Source organism: Megascapheus bottae, chromosome 17 (genome assembly GCF_031878675.1).
Source record: "Megascapheus bottae isolate mThoBot1 chromosome 17, mThoBot2.hap1, whole genome shotgun sequence".
In the NCBI taxonomy this organism is placed as follows: domain Eukaryota; kingdom Metazoa; phylum Chordata; class Mammalia; order Rodentia; family Geomyidae; genus Megascapheus; species Megascapheus bottae.
The window spans coordinates 45720247-45736931 of record NC_143525.1 but is presented as its reverse complement, the minus strand read 5'-3'; the positions used below and the strand labels follow the sequence as shown (position 1 = coordinate 45736931).

General features: G+C 45.5%; 2 protein-coding genes across 2 annotated transcripts; one reads left to right on the top strand and one right to left on the bottom strand.

Annotated features, from left to right (window-relative positions):
- Window positions 1–507: 507 nt before the first annotated feature.
- LOC150052003 (C-C motif chemokine 3-like) lies at window positions 508–2123 on the bottom strand. The gene is made up of 3 exons (XM_090351762.1): window positions 1983–2123; window positions 1223–1337; window positions 508–889 (listed from the first exon to the last, which is right to left on the bottom strand). The coding sequence occupies exons 1-3, from the start codon at window positions 2056–2058 to the stop codon at window positions 769–771; spliced, it is 312 nt and encodes a 103-aa protein (XP_090207888.1). The 5' UTR covers window positions 2059–2123; the 3' UTR covers window positions 508–768.
- A 5565-nt stretch (window positions 2124–7688) lies between these two features.
- On the top strand, window positions 7689–9812 carry LOC150052002 (C-C motif chemokine 4). Its single transcript, XM_090351761.1, has 3 exons — window positions 7689–7816; window positions 8682–8796; window positions 9368–9812. Exons 1-3 carry the CDS (start codon window positions 7741–7743, stop codon window positions 9453–9455), a joined length of 279 nt encoding a protein of 92 aa, XP_090207887.1. The 5' UTR covers window positions 7689–7740; the 3' UTR covers window positions 9456–9812.
- Window positions 9813–16685: the final 6873 nt, after the last annotated feature.

The following is a 16685-nucleotide window of genomic DNA, read 5'->3' as shown; positions in this document are numbered from 1 at the left end:
ACATAGTGAGTTTCAGACCAACCTGGGCCATATAGTGAGACCCTGTCTCAAGAAAAAGGGAGGGCCAGGCGCTGATGGCCTGTGCCTGTAATTCAAGCCGCTCAGGAGGCTGAGATCTGAAGATTGTGGTGGTTTGAAGCAGCTTGGGGAAACAGCTCAGGGACACAGTTTAAGTCCTATGACAACACACCCACACCCACACCCACACACACACACACACACACACACACACACACACAGTGGGAAAGGAAAGGGCTTTTCCCAGAGCAGATCGATTATGAGTTGAATTATAGAATGTTCAGTTCTGGTGTTCTGGATCTGTGCCTCCAGTGTAAAGTGGAATGTCTGTGAATACCACATCTCTGTTTCCTGACCCTCCCTGCCTGCCAGATTCATCTACTCCACATTTTTTTCCTATTTCTTACGGTTATTCTTCTGAACCAAGAATTCTGATTTATCAGAAAGACAAAGCCAAACTCAATGCCAGATTAATTTTCAAAAGAGCAGTTTTATTCTGTCGTTGGGCTACAGAAGTCACAGAAGAAAAGCATTCACAACCTATTTGCTAATCTGAGACTTTGGTACCGTGTCTGCCTAAACCAAGGTGATGACTACCACCTGAAATGATGTGCAAATGGTCAAAACCACAATGCATCAATAAAAAAATAAATTATGAATATTAAATAACATAAATAAATAAAAATCCAAGTTAAGAGTAGGGCCTGGAGCAAGCCCATAGGAGAGGTAAATGTAGATGTTATGGCGAGGTCAGCGGACCTCCTGCTGTCTATTCTCCACTTCTGCCTTCAGCTTCAGGTCAGAGATGCACTCTTGCACCCAGGCCTGGCTGGGGTCAGCGCAGATCTGCCGGTTTTTCTTGGTTAAGAAGCTGTGGAGAGAAGCAGAGAATCAAATACTGAGGACTACCACAGGGGAGTTCAGGCTGGCGGTGACCTCTTCACAGGCGCCCTGTGTTCTGGGGCAGCTTGAGAATGCTATCATTGACTGAGGGGAGGCCTCAGACCTCTCTTTCTCTCACTCCCCATCCCCTTCTCCCTCTCTTCCACCCATCACTACCAAGTCAGGTCACACCAAGGAGAGCTGGGTCCTGGATTCTTGATAGACCCTGCAGACCGGGCGTTTCTTGGATCCACTGGGAGCTTGTGTGTGTCCGATGGGATTGGCCTGTCCCCCACGAGTGGGAAGGAGGACTGCTACTTACACAATGCCCGGCTGGGAGCACTGACTGTTCGTCTCAAAATAATCAACTATGAATCTGCGTTGAATCGGGTGGTTGATGTAGGAGAAGCAGCAGGCAGTCGGGGTGTCGATACCAACTGTAGAGGAAGGAACAAGCCATGGTTCAGAAGGGAAGGCCAACTGGTGTCTACTCCGTCAAGAGGGTGAGGGAGGCAGCCTCACTCAAGGTGGAGACTGGGGCGCAAGGCACGGGAGGGCTTTTGGGTATGTTTGCCCAGAAAAGCCTCTGTTGCTGTCTTCATTTCTATGTCTATTCATTCTCTCTGACCCTTCACTGGAAGTACTTGCTTGTTCTGTGAGTCAGATACCCAAGCAGGCTATTCTCTTACTCCATCTAGTTAAGGAAATCATAGGAGAAGTCTGGTCATCTCTTAAGATCTCCCCAGAACAGCCCTCTTAGGGAGACCAGGACCAGTGATGAGCAGATACCACTGCCAGGGAGTTGCCAGACCTGGGTTCTACCTCTTGCAGAATCACCTGTTTAGGGCCTTGTTTTCTATCTGTATCAAGATCCCAAGTTCCTTTACCTTCCTTGACTCTCAGAATTGGAGAACTCAGAAAGCTAAGACCACATAGGGATGAAAATAAAAATCTTGAAGAGAAAGCTCAAGATGTTTTGCAGTCCTTCAAAAAGTTCTCTTTTTGCTTGGACCACAGAAAAGATTGATGTGGTCTATGTGTGGCCAAAGAGGGGAGGGACACCTGCTCCAGATGCTACTCACGTGGCGCAGAGAAGGCTTGGTGACATAGAGCGGTGGCGCAGAGCAGGATGGCGAGGGCAGCCACGGAGTTCTTCATGATGACGAATGGATGGTGAGTTCGAGCCGGAGTGACAGCACAGCCCAGATAGGCTTGTCCTCGCTGCTACCTGTGTCCTGCTGGCATCTGAAGCCACCTCTCTATCTCTTTATAGCAGCGCTGGCGGGTGAGGAAATTGAATTTGGGGGTGATAGGGGGAAATTTTTACGCATAGCAATGTTGTCATCCTGGGCATTGGGCAACTTAGAGTCTCTGGTGACCACAGTGGCTCAGGATATCCCAGAATAGCATCTCTGAGCTATAGGTCTCAGCTCTCAACTCGTGACTGCTCTGGTTTCTTCTGGGGGAAATAGTTTCCCTCATGAATGGAGAAGAGAGGATTTGTCAACCCAGAGCTATTCTTAGCTGGTCACCTCCTCACCAGAAGTGATCTGTGAATGAAGTCTCCAGTCCCATTCCCCCAACCCCCATAGAACGGAAACTCTGCTCTCTCTGCCTTAACCACACAGATGGAAGCTGGGGATGATAGTACCCTTCCCCCAACCCCAAAGGAACTAATTAAGGAACCCCAGGCTAGAGGAATAGAAAATATGAGGCCATGTTTCAGTTATTCTGTCCATTCATTGAACTATCACATGTGATGAGAAATACTAGTGTAGGTGTCAATCTGTCAGCACCAATTGACATAGAAAATATATTTCTAGGAAAGTATTCTATGGGAGCAACCAAATATAAATAGATACATCTTCCAACATGTATAGTGCATCCATACTGCAGAGACAAGGAAACCGGATTTTTTCCCTCTATGACAGAATGACAGAGCAAATTATGGTATGTTCACTGGATTGTTTATTGTTAAGTTCTTTTAAAAAAAATGGTTGAAGAAGCCAGGCTCTGGTGGCTCACAACCATAATCCTAGCTACTGAGATCTGAGGACCAAAGTTCAAGGCTAGCCGGGGAAGGCAAGTCTGTGAGACTCTTATGTCTCGTTAACCGGCAAAACACAGGAAGTGGAGCAGCGGCTCAAGTGATAGCATTCCATTTCTGAACCGAAACAGAACAAAAAAAATGACAATGCCCAGACTCTGACTCCTGTTACCAGTACAACACAAACCAGCGCGGGGAGGTTTGGTGAAGGAGTAGAGCTTTAGCTGGCTCTTGAGAGCCTCGCAGGATATGAAGGTAAGTGGTTTGGTGGGAGGTGGGGGCCTGCCCAGTGGCAGATGGGAGTCTGTGGGCCCCGCAGGAAGCACAAGTGAGTCTGAAGTTCCAGAGCCATGTGGGGAATGTGGACAATGAAGCGAAGTTGGAACCAAAGCAGGAAAGGTCTCGACTTCTCCCCGAAGGAGTGAAGAGTTAAATGCCAGAGAACCACGGAGGCCAGCAGACAGAAGTGGACCAAAGTCCCCCTGGGGAATCCTGTCTCTCCAAGTGTCTGTACCATCACATTCTCGTGGGCGGTACGGAAGTGTGAACTCGGGGAATCACAGTTAGGCAGGTGCTCTGACACTTGAATCATCCTTCCAGCCCATAATTTTCCATACTGTCCAGCAGTGGTGTTGGGCCTACAACCTTCCTACCTACTCCCTAACCTAACCTCCCCCCCCCGCCCCCATTGCCGGGTTATAAGTGCATACCACCATGTTTGATGTTGGTTTAAGATGGGGATTTTGCGTTTACCCTGGCTGGCCTCAAACCACTGTCCTCAAAATCCCCACCCTCCGAGTATAGCCGTGCTTACAGGTGTATGTCACCACACGCAGCCCTGGAGCCACATTTTAAAAAGCAATCAGGCTCTGTTTTCATCCCTCCTTATGTTGCTGAATCTACATTGCTATCAACTCCAAAGAAAGGTTATTCATTTCTTTAGAAACTACATCACAGATGATGCTTCCTTCTCAGTTTTCCCTTCATGTCACCTAGCCCAAATATAGTCTCTCATTTCTAGAGGAACCAGCTTCATACTCATGAGTCGGTTTCTGCAAGTGGACTTCTAGGAGTTGGGGCGGGGGAAAGGGGAAATAGAGATGCTGAGTCAATCACTTGCCAGATGATCAACAGTTTCGACTTCCAGGATTGCAGCATTTACCACAGTGCCTCCTTCAATCGTCTATGCAAACTCTTCTTCAAAAATTTAAATAATGTCTTGTCACTTTTTTTTGTGTGTGTGGGGGTCATGGGGTTTGAACTCAGCCTGGGCGCTGTCCCTGAGCTCTTCAGATCAAGGCTACCGCCCTACCCTTGAGCCAAGCCCCACTTCCCATTTTCTAGAGATTAATTGGAGATAAGAGTCTCAGGTCCTTTTGTGCCCGGGCTAGCTTTGAACCTTGATCCTCTCAGCTCTCAGCCTCCTGAGTAGCTAGGATTAAAGACATGAGCCATGTCTTTGCTGCACCCAGCAATGTCTTGTCACTTTTAAACCACATTCAGACCATGTCCTGATGGTTGGTTGAGCTTAGCTAACCAAATCCTAAACTCATGATAATTCTAACACAATGAATAACTCAGCCCAGTGTCTGTTTCTTACAATGTTGTTCCTTTTAATAAATATGCAATTCTGTCCCAGTATTTATATTTGTAAGACTTTCCCTTATCAATCCCTGTGTCAGGAAATAACCCTTTGGCATATGTTTTTACTTCGATTGGGAAACAACACAGTTGCATGCATCCTTAGCCTGATATGCACTTTGATGTATAATAGAAAGGAGTTGTAGGATAGTTGAGTTAGGAGAGACTTAGAAAATTCTTGGGTAGTAAATGGATATCCTCAGGTTAAATTGTCTGTCAGTTTTATATCCCTGTCTGTATTATGCATCAATGTGTCTCCAATGACAACCATGAGGCTTGACTCATAGTGCTGCTTAATCCATGTCTTGTTGAGTGAATAAACTAGATTTGATTAACAATATGTGCTATGCCTAAATTCTCATTATAGTGTGAGAGGGAAGGATAGAAAGGCTGTGGTGTTCAAGCTGGAGGCCTGGCTCAGCGGCAGAGGGCCTGCCTAACACCAGTACAAGAAAGGAAGGAAGAGGGAGGAAGGAAGAGAAGGAGCGAAAGAAGGAAGGAAAAAGGAAGAAAGGGAGGGAAGGAAAGGCGAGAGGGGAGGGAGGGCAGGCCTGGAATATGGCCTAGTGGGAGATGCTTGCCTAGCATGGATGAAGCCCTGGGTTCGACTGCTAAGTACTGCATACATAGAAAGCCCAAAGTGGAGCCATGGCTCAAGTGGTAGAGCTGTAGCCTTGAGAAAGCCCAAGGACAGGTAAGGCTTCTCTCAGGAATCGAACATACTCCATGACAGCCAAACAGCCCACTAGACAGGCCAGGAAGGCGATTTCCCATCAGCACGAATGAGTCTGGATAACTTGCTTCCACCAGCCTGCTGTCCTAGGGACACCATTCTGGACACTTCCTCCTGGATGACTGTGTACTTACCTCTCCCATCCACAGTTCCATTTCTGCTCCCATTTCCCCTAAATGCCCACATATTGGCGTCGACCCTGCCAAGACCACTGGATGTACCTCTTCATGGTTTATAGCTCACAACCTGACTATATCCCAGCTGGCTTTGGCGGCCCAGCCTGAACATGTGCTCTTGTGTCCCGGGCATTTTAGCTCCCCGAGGCACATGCCCCTGGTCCCGACACTCCTGAATTGCAGCACTGTCCTCAAAGAGACCGGACGTAATTCCAGCACTTCTAGGACATCTAGCACACAGTCAGTCATAGTCAAGCTCCACTTTTTTCCTTCTTATTGATGCCTTTATGCACTCTCAGCTAAGTTCCACTTTTCTTAATAATTAACAGCCAAGCCAGGCACTGATGGCTCATACCTTAATCCTAGCTATTCAAGAGATTGAGATATCCTGGTTCAAAGCCAGCCCAGGCAGGAAAGTCCAGGAGACTCTAATCTCCAATTAAATTGCCTATGAAGAAGTATACTCATTACCTGAGCAATGGGACAGGCTACGTCACAGCTCAGGCCTTCCCACTATTCTCCTGATACCCTTAGCGCCCCAATCCTTCAGGAGATGAGAGGCTAGCACAGCAGGTCACAGAAACAGATGCTCTGCCGTATTATTCCATAGATTCAGACTGATCTCAGAGAAATTTCACTTCATCTTCAGGCCCCCTGTTACTTTTCTTTCCTACCCCTGGTACATCACTTATTCCAGCTGGTGGGATGGTTGTTCTGGCGTGTCAATGCCATCTCTAGACCAAGATCTCTTTAAGGGCATTCAGCTGTGTCTACCATGACACACAATTGAGTTGAACAGTAGTGCCATCGAGAATGCAGTCTGTGGGTCTGGGGAATCCAATGCACTTCATTCTAAAGTGAGGTCCTTGAGAAAGCACAATGAAACTGCATCATCCAGGAGAGGGCACGGGAGAGACTAATACACATGCTACCAGCGAATGGTAGAGCTGGGGTTTCGGTAAAGAGCAGACCATATGAAACAAGCACTGTACAAAACAAAGGCCAGGATAGAAAGAACAGAGAAAAGTGCAGAGGAAGAGGCAGTCACTTACATTTGTGCATGGGGAGAGAGGGGAGGGTGACAATGGAGAACCTTGTACTTTACCAAGGGACACTGAAGTATCCCTAGAATGTTTCCTGTCCCCATTTCTCAGAAGCCTCCAGGAGCAGGGCTCCCTCCTCTCAGTCTTCCATTTTTCTTTCTCAGAGCAGAGTGGATCACAGTGTGCAAGCAGTGAGAGGAGTTGAGCTAAAGGGTGGCATGTTGGTCCAATTATTTGAATCACCCACGTTTGCCCCACTTCCTGCATTCCTGTATCCTCTGGCCTTGGTGGAATTCACCTTCTTCACAGGGACCTGAGGCATTCCCCAAGACTGGCTGGGAAACACCTAGGTGCACAATAAATTAGTTCTCCCACTCCTATACTAGAAGAACATTCTTTGTGTCTCCCAAACTTGATTCTCACATTTTTTTTCTCCTGGTCTTTTTGTTGTTTTGTCATTATTGTGGGGCTCAGGTCCTGAACGCTGTCCCTGGGATTTTACACTCCTCAGATCTCAGCCTTCGGAGAGGTAGGATTACAGGCATGATTCACCAGTGTCCTGCCCCTGATCCGTCATCGATCCAAGAAAATACTTTGAAAGGTTGATTGCTTTTCCTTTCCTTCCTTGTTCTAAACAGGTTATCCAGACCTCTGTCCTGTGCGTGCAGCAGTGAAGAACTGGAAACAGATTATGTGGAAAGGCTCGTTGTGGTCAACAGTTTCCCTCCTGGCTATGCTTTGTTCTGGAAATGGTAGGCAACTTGGAAAGACTGACATAAAGCCTCCAGCTTCTGGTGTCAACCACCAAGAGCAGTAAGCTGTTGTCCACAAGGCCTTCCTAGCAGGTATGAACACTCCTCCTTCCCCTCTGTTGGCACCTCCCTCCCCAGGCTTGGTTACTCTGGTATACCACTTCCCCCTTGGCGTATGTCTCACTGGCTCCCCCCTCTTTCTTCTGTGATGACACTACCCCGGGGGGAAGGAACTCTTCACTCTCAGCAAACTTTACTTTCCTTCTTGGTGCCATGACATCATCTCCACCCTGGAAATTCCACTCGCCCTCCTCGCACCTCCAACGTCTGTCCCAAGCCCCCGAGTCCCTATAAAGAGGGACTCAGATCAGCACAGGACACAGCCCGGTTCTGAAGCTTCTGAGCTCTGCAATCTCAGTCCGGTGCAGCCTTCTCCTCTACCAAGACCATGAAGTTCTGCGCAACTGTCCTGTCTCTCCTCGTGCTCGGCGCTGCCTTCTGCGCTCCATGTCTCTCAGCACCAAGTAAGTCCACTCTGGTTGCTACTGCTTCTAAGAACCCGTGTGGAGGCAGACTCTGCTTTTATAACTTGGGCTGACCCAACAGTGGGATCTAGCCAAGAGACAGAAATGAGCTGGGAAGATGTCCGAGTATTCTGTGGTTCAGTGGAGAAGCTAGCAGGTATCCATCACTAGTCGAGTGCCCATTTGTTAAGAACTAACAGGTAGGGTGAAGTGCCAGTGGCTCGTTCCTGCAATCCCAGCTACTCAAGAGGCTGAGATCTAAGGATTGCAGGTCAAAACCAGCCTGGGCAGGAAAGTCTTTAAATTTACTCTTTTAATATATGGATATATATGTATAAATATGTATATATACTCATCTTTAGTAGTTATAGTCTGTAAGACTCATCTCCAATTAGCTATAGCTTAAGTGGTAGAATGTAAGCCTGGAGCAAAACAATCTAATGAAAAATGCCCTGGCTCTGAGAGCAAGGCCCAATTCCAGCACCAAAACTATACAATAATATGTATAATATAATATATAATACAATAATAATAAAAACAAACAGCTAGCAGAGGGAAAGGATGGGCTAGAAGGTAGACTGCTATACTGTCTCTGTCTCTGACTTCTGGCTAAGTCCTTCCCTCTCTATGGCTTGTTTCCCCATGTGTAATATAAAAGAAATGAGGTGTGTTCTTTCTCTTTTCTGAGGTTCTCTATCTAGAATTAGAGTCTCCTTCTGGGTGGGTGTGTGGACATAAATCTAGGGACCATTTTGGGGGTTCTGGCAGTTTACAATGGATGCTCATTGAAGGAGCATGCTGGAAGCCCACATGAACTACTCCCAAGTAGAGTTTTGATCTCACCCTCACCTTTCCTTTCCCCCAGTGGGCTCAGACCCTCCCACATCTTGCTGCTTCTCTTACACCCTGAAGAAGATTCCTCGGAACTATGTGACGGATTACTATGAGACCAGTAGCCTCTGCTCCCAGCCAGCTGTGGTGTGAGTATGAACTCCTGGGATGTCCTGAGAGGCATGGGGGTTGGCAGAATTCAAAACGGGGAGGGGAGCAGGAGGTGATGGAGCAGATGAGAAGACGGTTCCCTGGGCTGAAGCAGAGCAGTGAAGGGAGCAGTTCAGTCTTGAAAGTGCCTGGGTCAGTGACAGGTTTCTTCCTTTCTAGGAAAGAAGATATGCAAAGGCCAGGAAATGAGGAAAATCCAAAAATAAAGGGCATAAGAGAGAGACATATGGTTCTAGCATGAAAACATGCTAGGAAAACATGTGAACAAGGAGTGGTAGGGAACGGGAGATACATCCTTACTGACCACAAACCATTGCTTCCTAATCTGAGAAGCGCCTGGGACCATAGCTGAAGTCAATAGGTAAAATTAATAGGAAGTCAGATGCCAGGGCCACCCAGAAAGGATCCCACTCATTAGAAATGCCCAACATGAACCATGTTCAAGGGCGGGGGTGGCAGGGGGGAGGGGCAGAGATCTACCACAGGCCAGGCACAGTAGATGTCCTCAGAGGATACAGGATTTTAATCTGTCCACGTTTTGCCCTACAGATTCCAGACCAAAAAGGGCAGGCAAGTGTGTGCCAACCCCAGTGACAGCTGGGTGCAGGAATACGTGGATGACTTGGAACTGAACTGAGCTGGTCCAGGCTGAGCATCAGGACATCTTCAGGGAATACCACCCCGGCTCAGATGCTCCTCAGTGAGCTGCACCTTATCCCCCACGCCCATACCGCCTCTCAGTAGTTCTTGACCCTCGTCGTAACTTATTGTATTTGGAGTTATTTCCAGTATTTATGTTTGCTCCCCCCACGCCCATACCGCCTCTCAGTAGTTCCTGACCCTCGTCGTAACTTATTGTATTTGGAGTTATTTCTAGTATTTATGTTTGCTCAGAGGATGTATCCCCCATGGGGATGGTCGAGCACCGCTGTTTCTCTGCTATTGTGGATACATAATCAATGCAGTTGATTTCATGCATGTTTTTGGTAATAAAGTATCTTCTTAACAGCAGATAATCTCTTTGTGGTTTTTAACCTGATTTGGGGGGGAGGGAATTGTCTGTTGCTATTAGTAAGGACAAAAATATCGTTGCTGAACCAAGAAGAATTGGCAATTATTGAGTCCTTAACCAGGCTAATACATCCAACAAGGAACTATTATATTATAAGTAGTATTATTATATAGTATATCACATATAGTAGAGTATATTAATGTATTTAATGTATAATGTGTTATATATTATTTATTATAATTGTTGTAAGTATTATAACACCCTCAACAAGGTGGGGACTGTTGCCCTCAATGTTTTTAATTTTTAAAAATTTTTATTTTTTAATTATCAGGATAATGTATAGAGGGGTTACAGTTATATTCGTCAGGTAGTAGATGCATTGCTTCTCACACACATTTTTGTCCCCCCGCCCCTTCCCAATCATCTTGTTTTCCCCCTTTCCCTTTCCTATTTCAAATAAATAAACATATATACACAATACCAGGTAACAAAGTCAGATATAGTAACAACATGAGATCAATCATAAGGGAAAACAAGAGAAGAGAAATAACATAGTACATTAAGAACAAGATTATCCCACAAGATAAAGTTCTTGTTTCCATATCCTAGAGTTCATTTCATTTAGTCTCATCCTATATGACCTTATGCACCTAGGTTTTGAGCTATTGTAATCCTCTGCTAGCAGAGTCCTAGATGTGTACTAATTATAACAAATGAGGGAAACCATGGAGCCTATGTTCCTTTAGTTCTGGCTTACCTCACTTAATATGATTTTTTTCCAAGTCTCCATTTCCTTACAAATGGGGCAATGTCATTCTTTCTGATGGCAGCATAAAATTCCATTGAGTAAAAATTTCACATCGGGGCCGGGAGTTTGGCCTAGTGGTTAAAGTGCTTGCCTAGCATGCGTAAAGATCCGGGTTCGATTCCTTGGTACCACATACATAGAAAAAAGCCGGAAGTGGTGCTGAGGCTCAAGTGGTAGAGCTCTAGCCTTGGAAAAGTCCAAGGACAGTGCTCAGGCCCAGGACTGGCAAAAAAAAAAATTTCACATCTTCTTGATCCAGTCATCTACTGAGGGGCATCTGGGTTTGTTCCTTATTTTTGCTATGGTAAATAATGCTGCATTGTGCTAGTGGCTAAGTATGTCCTTGGTTCTAGACAATTGGGTAAATGCCAAGGAGTGGAATTGCTGGGTCATAGGGGAGCTGTGTTTAGTCTTTTGAGGAATTGCCCATACTGCTTTCCATAGTGATTGAACGAGTTTACACTCCCACCAACAGTGTAGTAGTGATCCCTCCTGGCCACATCCCTGCCAGCATCTGTTGTTATTAGATTTCTTGAAAATGGCCATTCTAACTGGAGTGAGGTGGAATCTTAGAGTTGTTTGATTTGCATTTCTTTTATGGCCAGAGATGTCAAACATTTCTTCATGTATCTATAGGCCATTCTTATTTCTTCTTCATAAAAGTCTCTCTTTAAGTCTTTAGCTCGTCTTTTAATGGGATGGTTGTTTCTTTGAAAATTTGTTTTGGAGACATTCAATTTTTTTAGCTGTAGATATATTTTAGATATGAGGCCCTTGTCTGTTGCATAGCTGGTGAAGATCTTCTCCTACTCTATGGGCTTCCTATTTAACTTGCTAGCTATGTCCTTTGCCATACAGAAGCTCTGTAATGCACTTCCATTCGTCCAAACTTTCTTTAATTTGTTGTGTTTCTGGGTCTTTATTAAGAAAGGTTTTACCTGTGCCAGGGAGACCTAGTGTATCTCCTATTCTTTCTTGTAAAGTTTTCAGAGTATCTGCTTTTACCTCAAGGTCTTTGATTCATTTGGAATTAATTCTGGTGCAGGGTGACATGGAAGAATCCAACTTTAGTTTTCTGCAGGTGCTTAACCAATTCTGCCAGCACCACTTGTTTCTTTTATCCTATTTTTTGGCTCTTGAAGATTAGGCGTGTTGCTCTCAGTGAAGAGTCAAAGGTGCAGAGAAGTGATCCGCCTGGCTCCCCTGCTCCTGGAACATCATGAAAGGATGATGCAAGAGAGAAGCTGCGAGCCTAAGCGTTGTGGGCTTGATATCTCCTGGGGAAATGGTAAATAGAGGGCAACAGCACAATACAGAGGAAAGCAGAGGTAGTTCAGTCAGAAAAGTGGCTTCATCATCTCAGTGCCGCATTAGGAAATTCTTTTATCAGTCTATAATAAGTGTAGCATCAGAAAAGTCAGTCTGCCTTACTGGAACTCAGTTTTCCCACCTGGGAAATGAGAACACTCTGACCCACTCTACTAAAGCTCTTACATGAGCTCTCTCCCTCTTCTTCTGAGCCTCAGCATCTCACCGCTCAGGGTTCTGAGGGTCTTTCATGCATAGATCAAAGCAAATGTGAACTGTCAGTGGAGGGCAGAAGGATGAAGGTCTGGTGTGACTCTTGAGCGTTGTAGAGGAACCTACCCAATCAGTCTCAGAACTTCCTTCACATAGGTCAGAGGGAATATGGCTTTGAAGAGGAATTATATACACAAAAAGCATGATCTGAGCCACTTAGAATCACAGTGTGTTAAAGCCCAGAGGAACTCTTAACTCATCTGGCACAGCCAGATGGCTTGCAGTTTATGGAAACTGAGGGGGTCAAGGACTGGAAGTAACTTGCCAAAATCCACTCCGCAAATGAGGTGCTGGTCCAAGGTTTATACCTGTGATACATTTCAGTTGTCCACACAGTGGGTGGCCCATTGAGTACGACAGACAAAGAGGAGACTACAAATCAAATGAATGTTTGAAATTCTGTGCAGAACCAGGGCTCTGCACTTTCTTTGGACCGACAGATCCATTCTCCTTGTCCTTTCCTCAGCTACCCCAAGTGCTCGTGAGACTCCATGGACATCTCCTCTAGATTCCATAGACTGAGAAAGCAGTTAGGGGCAGAGCTGAACCAAGGTCGGTGGGGAGAGAAGCTAGCAGTTAGTCACTTTGGGCCTAGCTTCCGCTCTCCTTTGTCGAGATCGGAGTTGTCCGATATGTTCGTCACTGGCTAGTGTGGCTATTTAAAGTTCAATGGAAATTTCAAAATAATAGGTCATTTCTTATATAACTGTAACCCCTCTGTACATCACCTTTAAAATATGACTTAAGGGGCTGGGAGTGTGGCCTAGTGGTACAGTGCTTGCCTAGCATGCAGGAAACCCTGGGTTCAATTCCTCAGTATCACATACACAGAAAAGGCCGGTTGTGCTATGGCTCAAAGGGTAGAGCACTAGCCTTGAGAAAACCCCAAGGACAGTGCCCAGGCCTTGAGTTCATGCCCCAAGAGTGGCAAAAGAAAATGTCTTAACATACTTCGTTAAGTAAGACCTCTGTAAGATTTTTTTTTGCCAGTCCTGGGCCTGAGCACCGTCCCTGGACTTTCTCAAGGCTAGAGCTCTACCACTTGAGCCTCAGCACCACTTTCAGCTTTTTTCCACGTATGGGGTACCTAGGAATTGAACCCGGGTCTTCGTGCATGCTAGGCAAGCACTCTACCACTAGGCCAAACTCCCAGCCCATTCTCTGTAAGATTTACGATCATGTTTAGGAGAAACTTTGAGTTGGATAAAACATCTTCTAAAACTTTTACAGGTCTCTTACAGCTTTAAAATGAAATAAAATTTAAAATTCAGTTTCTCAGTTTCCCATTAAGGGCTCAATAGCTACCAGGTGGTAATATCTGCCATGTTGAGTAGCATGGCTATGAACTGCCCATCATCACAGAAAGTTCTTATGGGTGGCACCATTCTAGAACATACCAGAGCCTAAAGGAAGTGAAAAAAGAGGGAGCCAGGGTGGCCTAGAAGGGTAGATGGTAGATCTGGAGAAAGACACAGATTTTATTCTGCAGAGATTGGATAGGAGAGATAATGCATAGTCTTCTGTCTGGAGCAACAGTACAGATCCTTGTGGTAAACTAAACCATGGCCCCTGAGCAGTTCACATCCCCACCCCCAGAACAAGTGAATGCTGCCATATAGGGCAAAAGAGTCACTGCAAAGAGGATAAAGTTAAGCATCTTAAACTAAAGAGATTAAGCTGGGCATGGTGGCTCATTCCTACAATCCTAGCTTCTCAGGAGGCTGAGATCTGAGGATCACAGTTCAAAGCCAGCCTAGGCACTAAAGTCTGTGAGACTCTTATCTCTCATTAACCACTAGAAAACCAGAAGTGGTGCTATGGCTCAAGTGGTAGGGCGGTAGCCTTGAGCTGAAGAGCTCAGGGACAACCCGTAGGACCAGAGTTCAAGCCCTACCACCACAAGAAAAATTAAAAAAGGAAAGAAAGAAAAAAGATAAAGAGATTATCCTAGATTATTTGGCCAGGCTTCTAAACATCATTTTGAGGGAGGAAGTGATAAATTTGACAATAGAAGAGATAATGTGATATCAAGCAAAATGTTCTGCTGTTGGCTTTGAAGATGGAGGAAGAAACCACCAGCCAAGGGATACAAGAAGCCAAAATAGGCAAGGAAATGCTCCCCCAGCCCTCCCTGCCCCTAGAACCTCCAGATGCAGCAGTGCCCAGGGAAACTGATTTTGGACTTCACAACTTTAGGAGAATAAATATGTGTGGTTTGAAGATACTAAGTTTGTGGTAATTTGTTAGAGCTGCAATAGGAAACCAATTGAGAGCGACACTGAGTGTGACTCTCAAGGCAGAGGAGAATGGAACATTCTAGAAGGTAAGCCAAGCTTCTCTCAGGAGAACCCTAGTGTGAGGTGAACATATTCCAAAGAGATGAGCTGTATGGAGGCTCAGATGAAGAGGATGGCTGAGGCTTCTCCAAGGGGCCTTGGTGACCCAGGAAGTATCTCTTCTTCAGACTCCTAGGGAACTTTGGGAGCCTTGTATTTCAAGCTAGAAAAAAACAAAACAAAACACAACACAACCATCCATCTTCTCGTTTGTCAGGAAGTCCGTAGTAGCCATGATGTGACTGTGGTTTCGTTATTAGTGAGAAGGTAGGGTTTGCACCAGAATTGAGGTGTCTCCCCTTTCACATTTCCATGCTCCTAAGAAAATGAGAAAGAAATCAGTTCCTCAGAAGCAGAATTGTGGGGAAGATGATAGGAAACCAGGACAAACCCATGAAGAAAAGCTTCAGGGAAGAGTTACAAATGACAGCTCGGAGTCCTCTCAGTGAGACACTGTGGGACTTCACTGGGACAGAATGACTTTCTGTGCTCTCTTTTCCTTTTGCCACGCTTCCTTTTCTTACCCTGGTGCCAGACAGCTGGATTCTGCTTACTTGTCTTTCCAACTGAGATTTCCCTAGATTACTACATGATGGGGCAATTGCAGAACTAGAATTGATGAGGTAGAGCAAGTTTTGGAGCCATTTCTAGACAGTAGGCTGTGTTTTTCTACTTGAAGTGCCTCTCTCCTACATTTCAATTTCACTCTCTACATAGAAGGAGTCTGCTTCCCCAGAAAATCTTTCATGCCAACTTTCCTCAACCCAGCACCTTCCAGAACCACTCCATAAGCATTGACAGAGAGGAGACATTTTCCTTTTGGAAGGCCAGTAAGAAGAACCAGCTCAGAAAGCTTATATGAAAATATATTGTCATTGTGGTGACCCTTCTGTATAACACCAAAATAATAACAATAAAATTCTATTTAAAAAAAAAGAGATACCATCATTCCATCTAAACAAGGGTAAGTTACCTTCTGAGTATCTGTGTCTCGAGATGTTTGTCCAGCTCAATGGGAGATAGCGGATAATTCTTATCCTCTCTCTGCCCATGGCCATAGCCATGAGAAGAAGTTCATACAGTAACCTGCTGTCGGTATTACATAACTCTTCTTCCACCACACAGCTATGGACAAAGCTGGAGTCGGGATGAGTGCAGGCAGTCTGAATGCTGAGTTCAGGTTCTTACCTACTGTGATATCTAGGGCTGGCACAGGATAACTGATGTGTTTGTGGCAAGACACATGCTTGTCATTCATTCTCATGGCGTCCAGCCCTTATCTTGTGGCTCTGGCCAATAACTTAGCCTTGAACTACTACCTGAGTTTCACAATATAGGGGACAAAGAGGCTGGTATGTAGAACAGCTGAATACTCATGAGTTGTTGGGAATGACGCCCTCACAGGTTCTCATCAGAATCAGGAGCCCTTTAGGTGAGGACAATTCGCTCTAAACACCCGCTGTGCTCTTCACCATCTTGTAGAGAAATTACACAATTGTCCCTAAGTGATGGGGGTTGTCAATGAGTGTCTACTCATTGGTAGAGTGCTTGCTTACCATGCACACAACCCCTAATTGTCCTCCTCTGTCCAATGGCGACAATAGTGCATATCTATATGGAAACAAAAGTACAATGGCTCCTCCATTCGAAGGCTTACATGTTTATTTAAATGGCAGCTCAAGACACTGGGGATCATTGTGTACCTTTGGGCAAACTTTTTTGGAGTTGCTGACTCTTGCTTGGGCAGGGAGGGGGTCCAGTCACTCCTGTAAAATGAAAATTATTTTGCCCTTGGTAGTCTTGGGGAAGGGAGGAGGAGGCGGCATTTGGTCTCCATTTAAAGCCTGTTTGTGTAAATGAAACTCGATCTTTGACTCTCAACACAATGGTTCCCGCCTCCACTCGTGTAGAAGCTGTCTAAGAACAAGTATCATGTCTGGGGTGTGCCTGCCAGCATTTGGCATACCCCAGAAAAATCGATGTGTTCAAAAATGAATACAACTCTTTTATTCTCTAACATGAACCATTGCCTACAATCACATATCTGGAAAGTGGATTTCAGTGGAAATTTCTTCAAATCCAAGGCTGTGTCCTCCCAGCTGTCGGTGACTTATGGAACATCCCATCTGG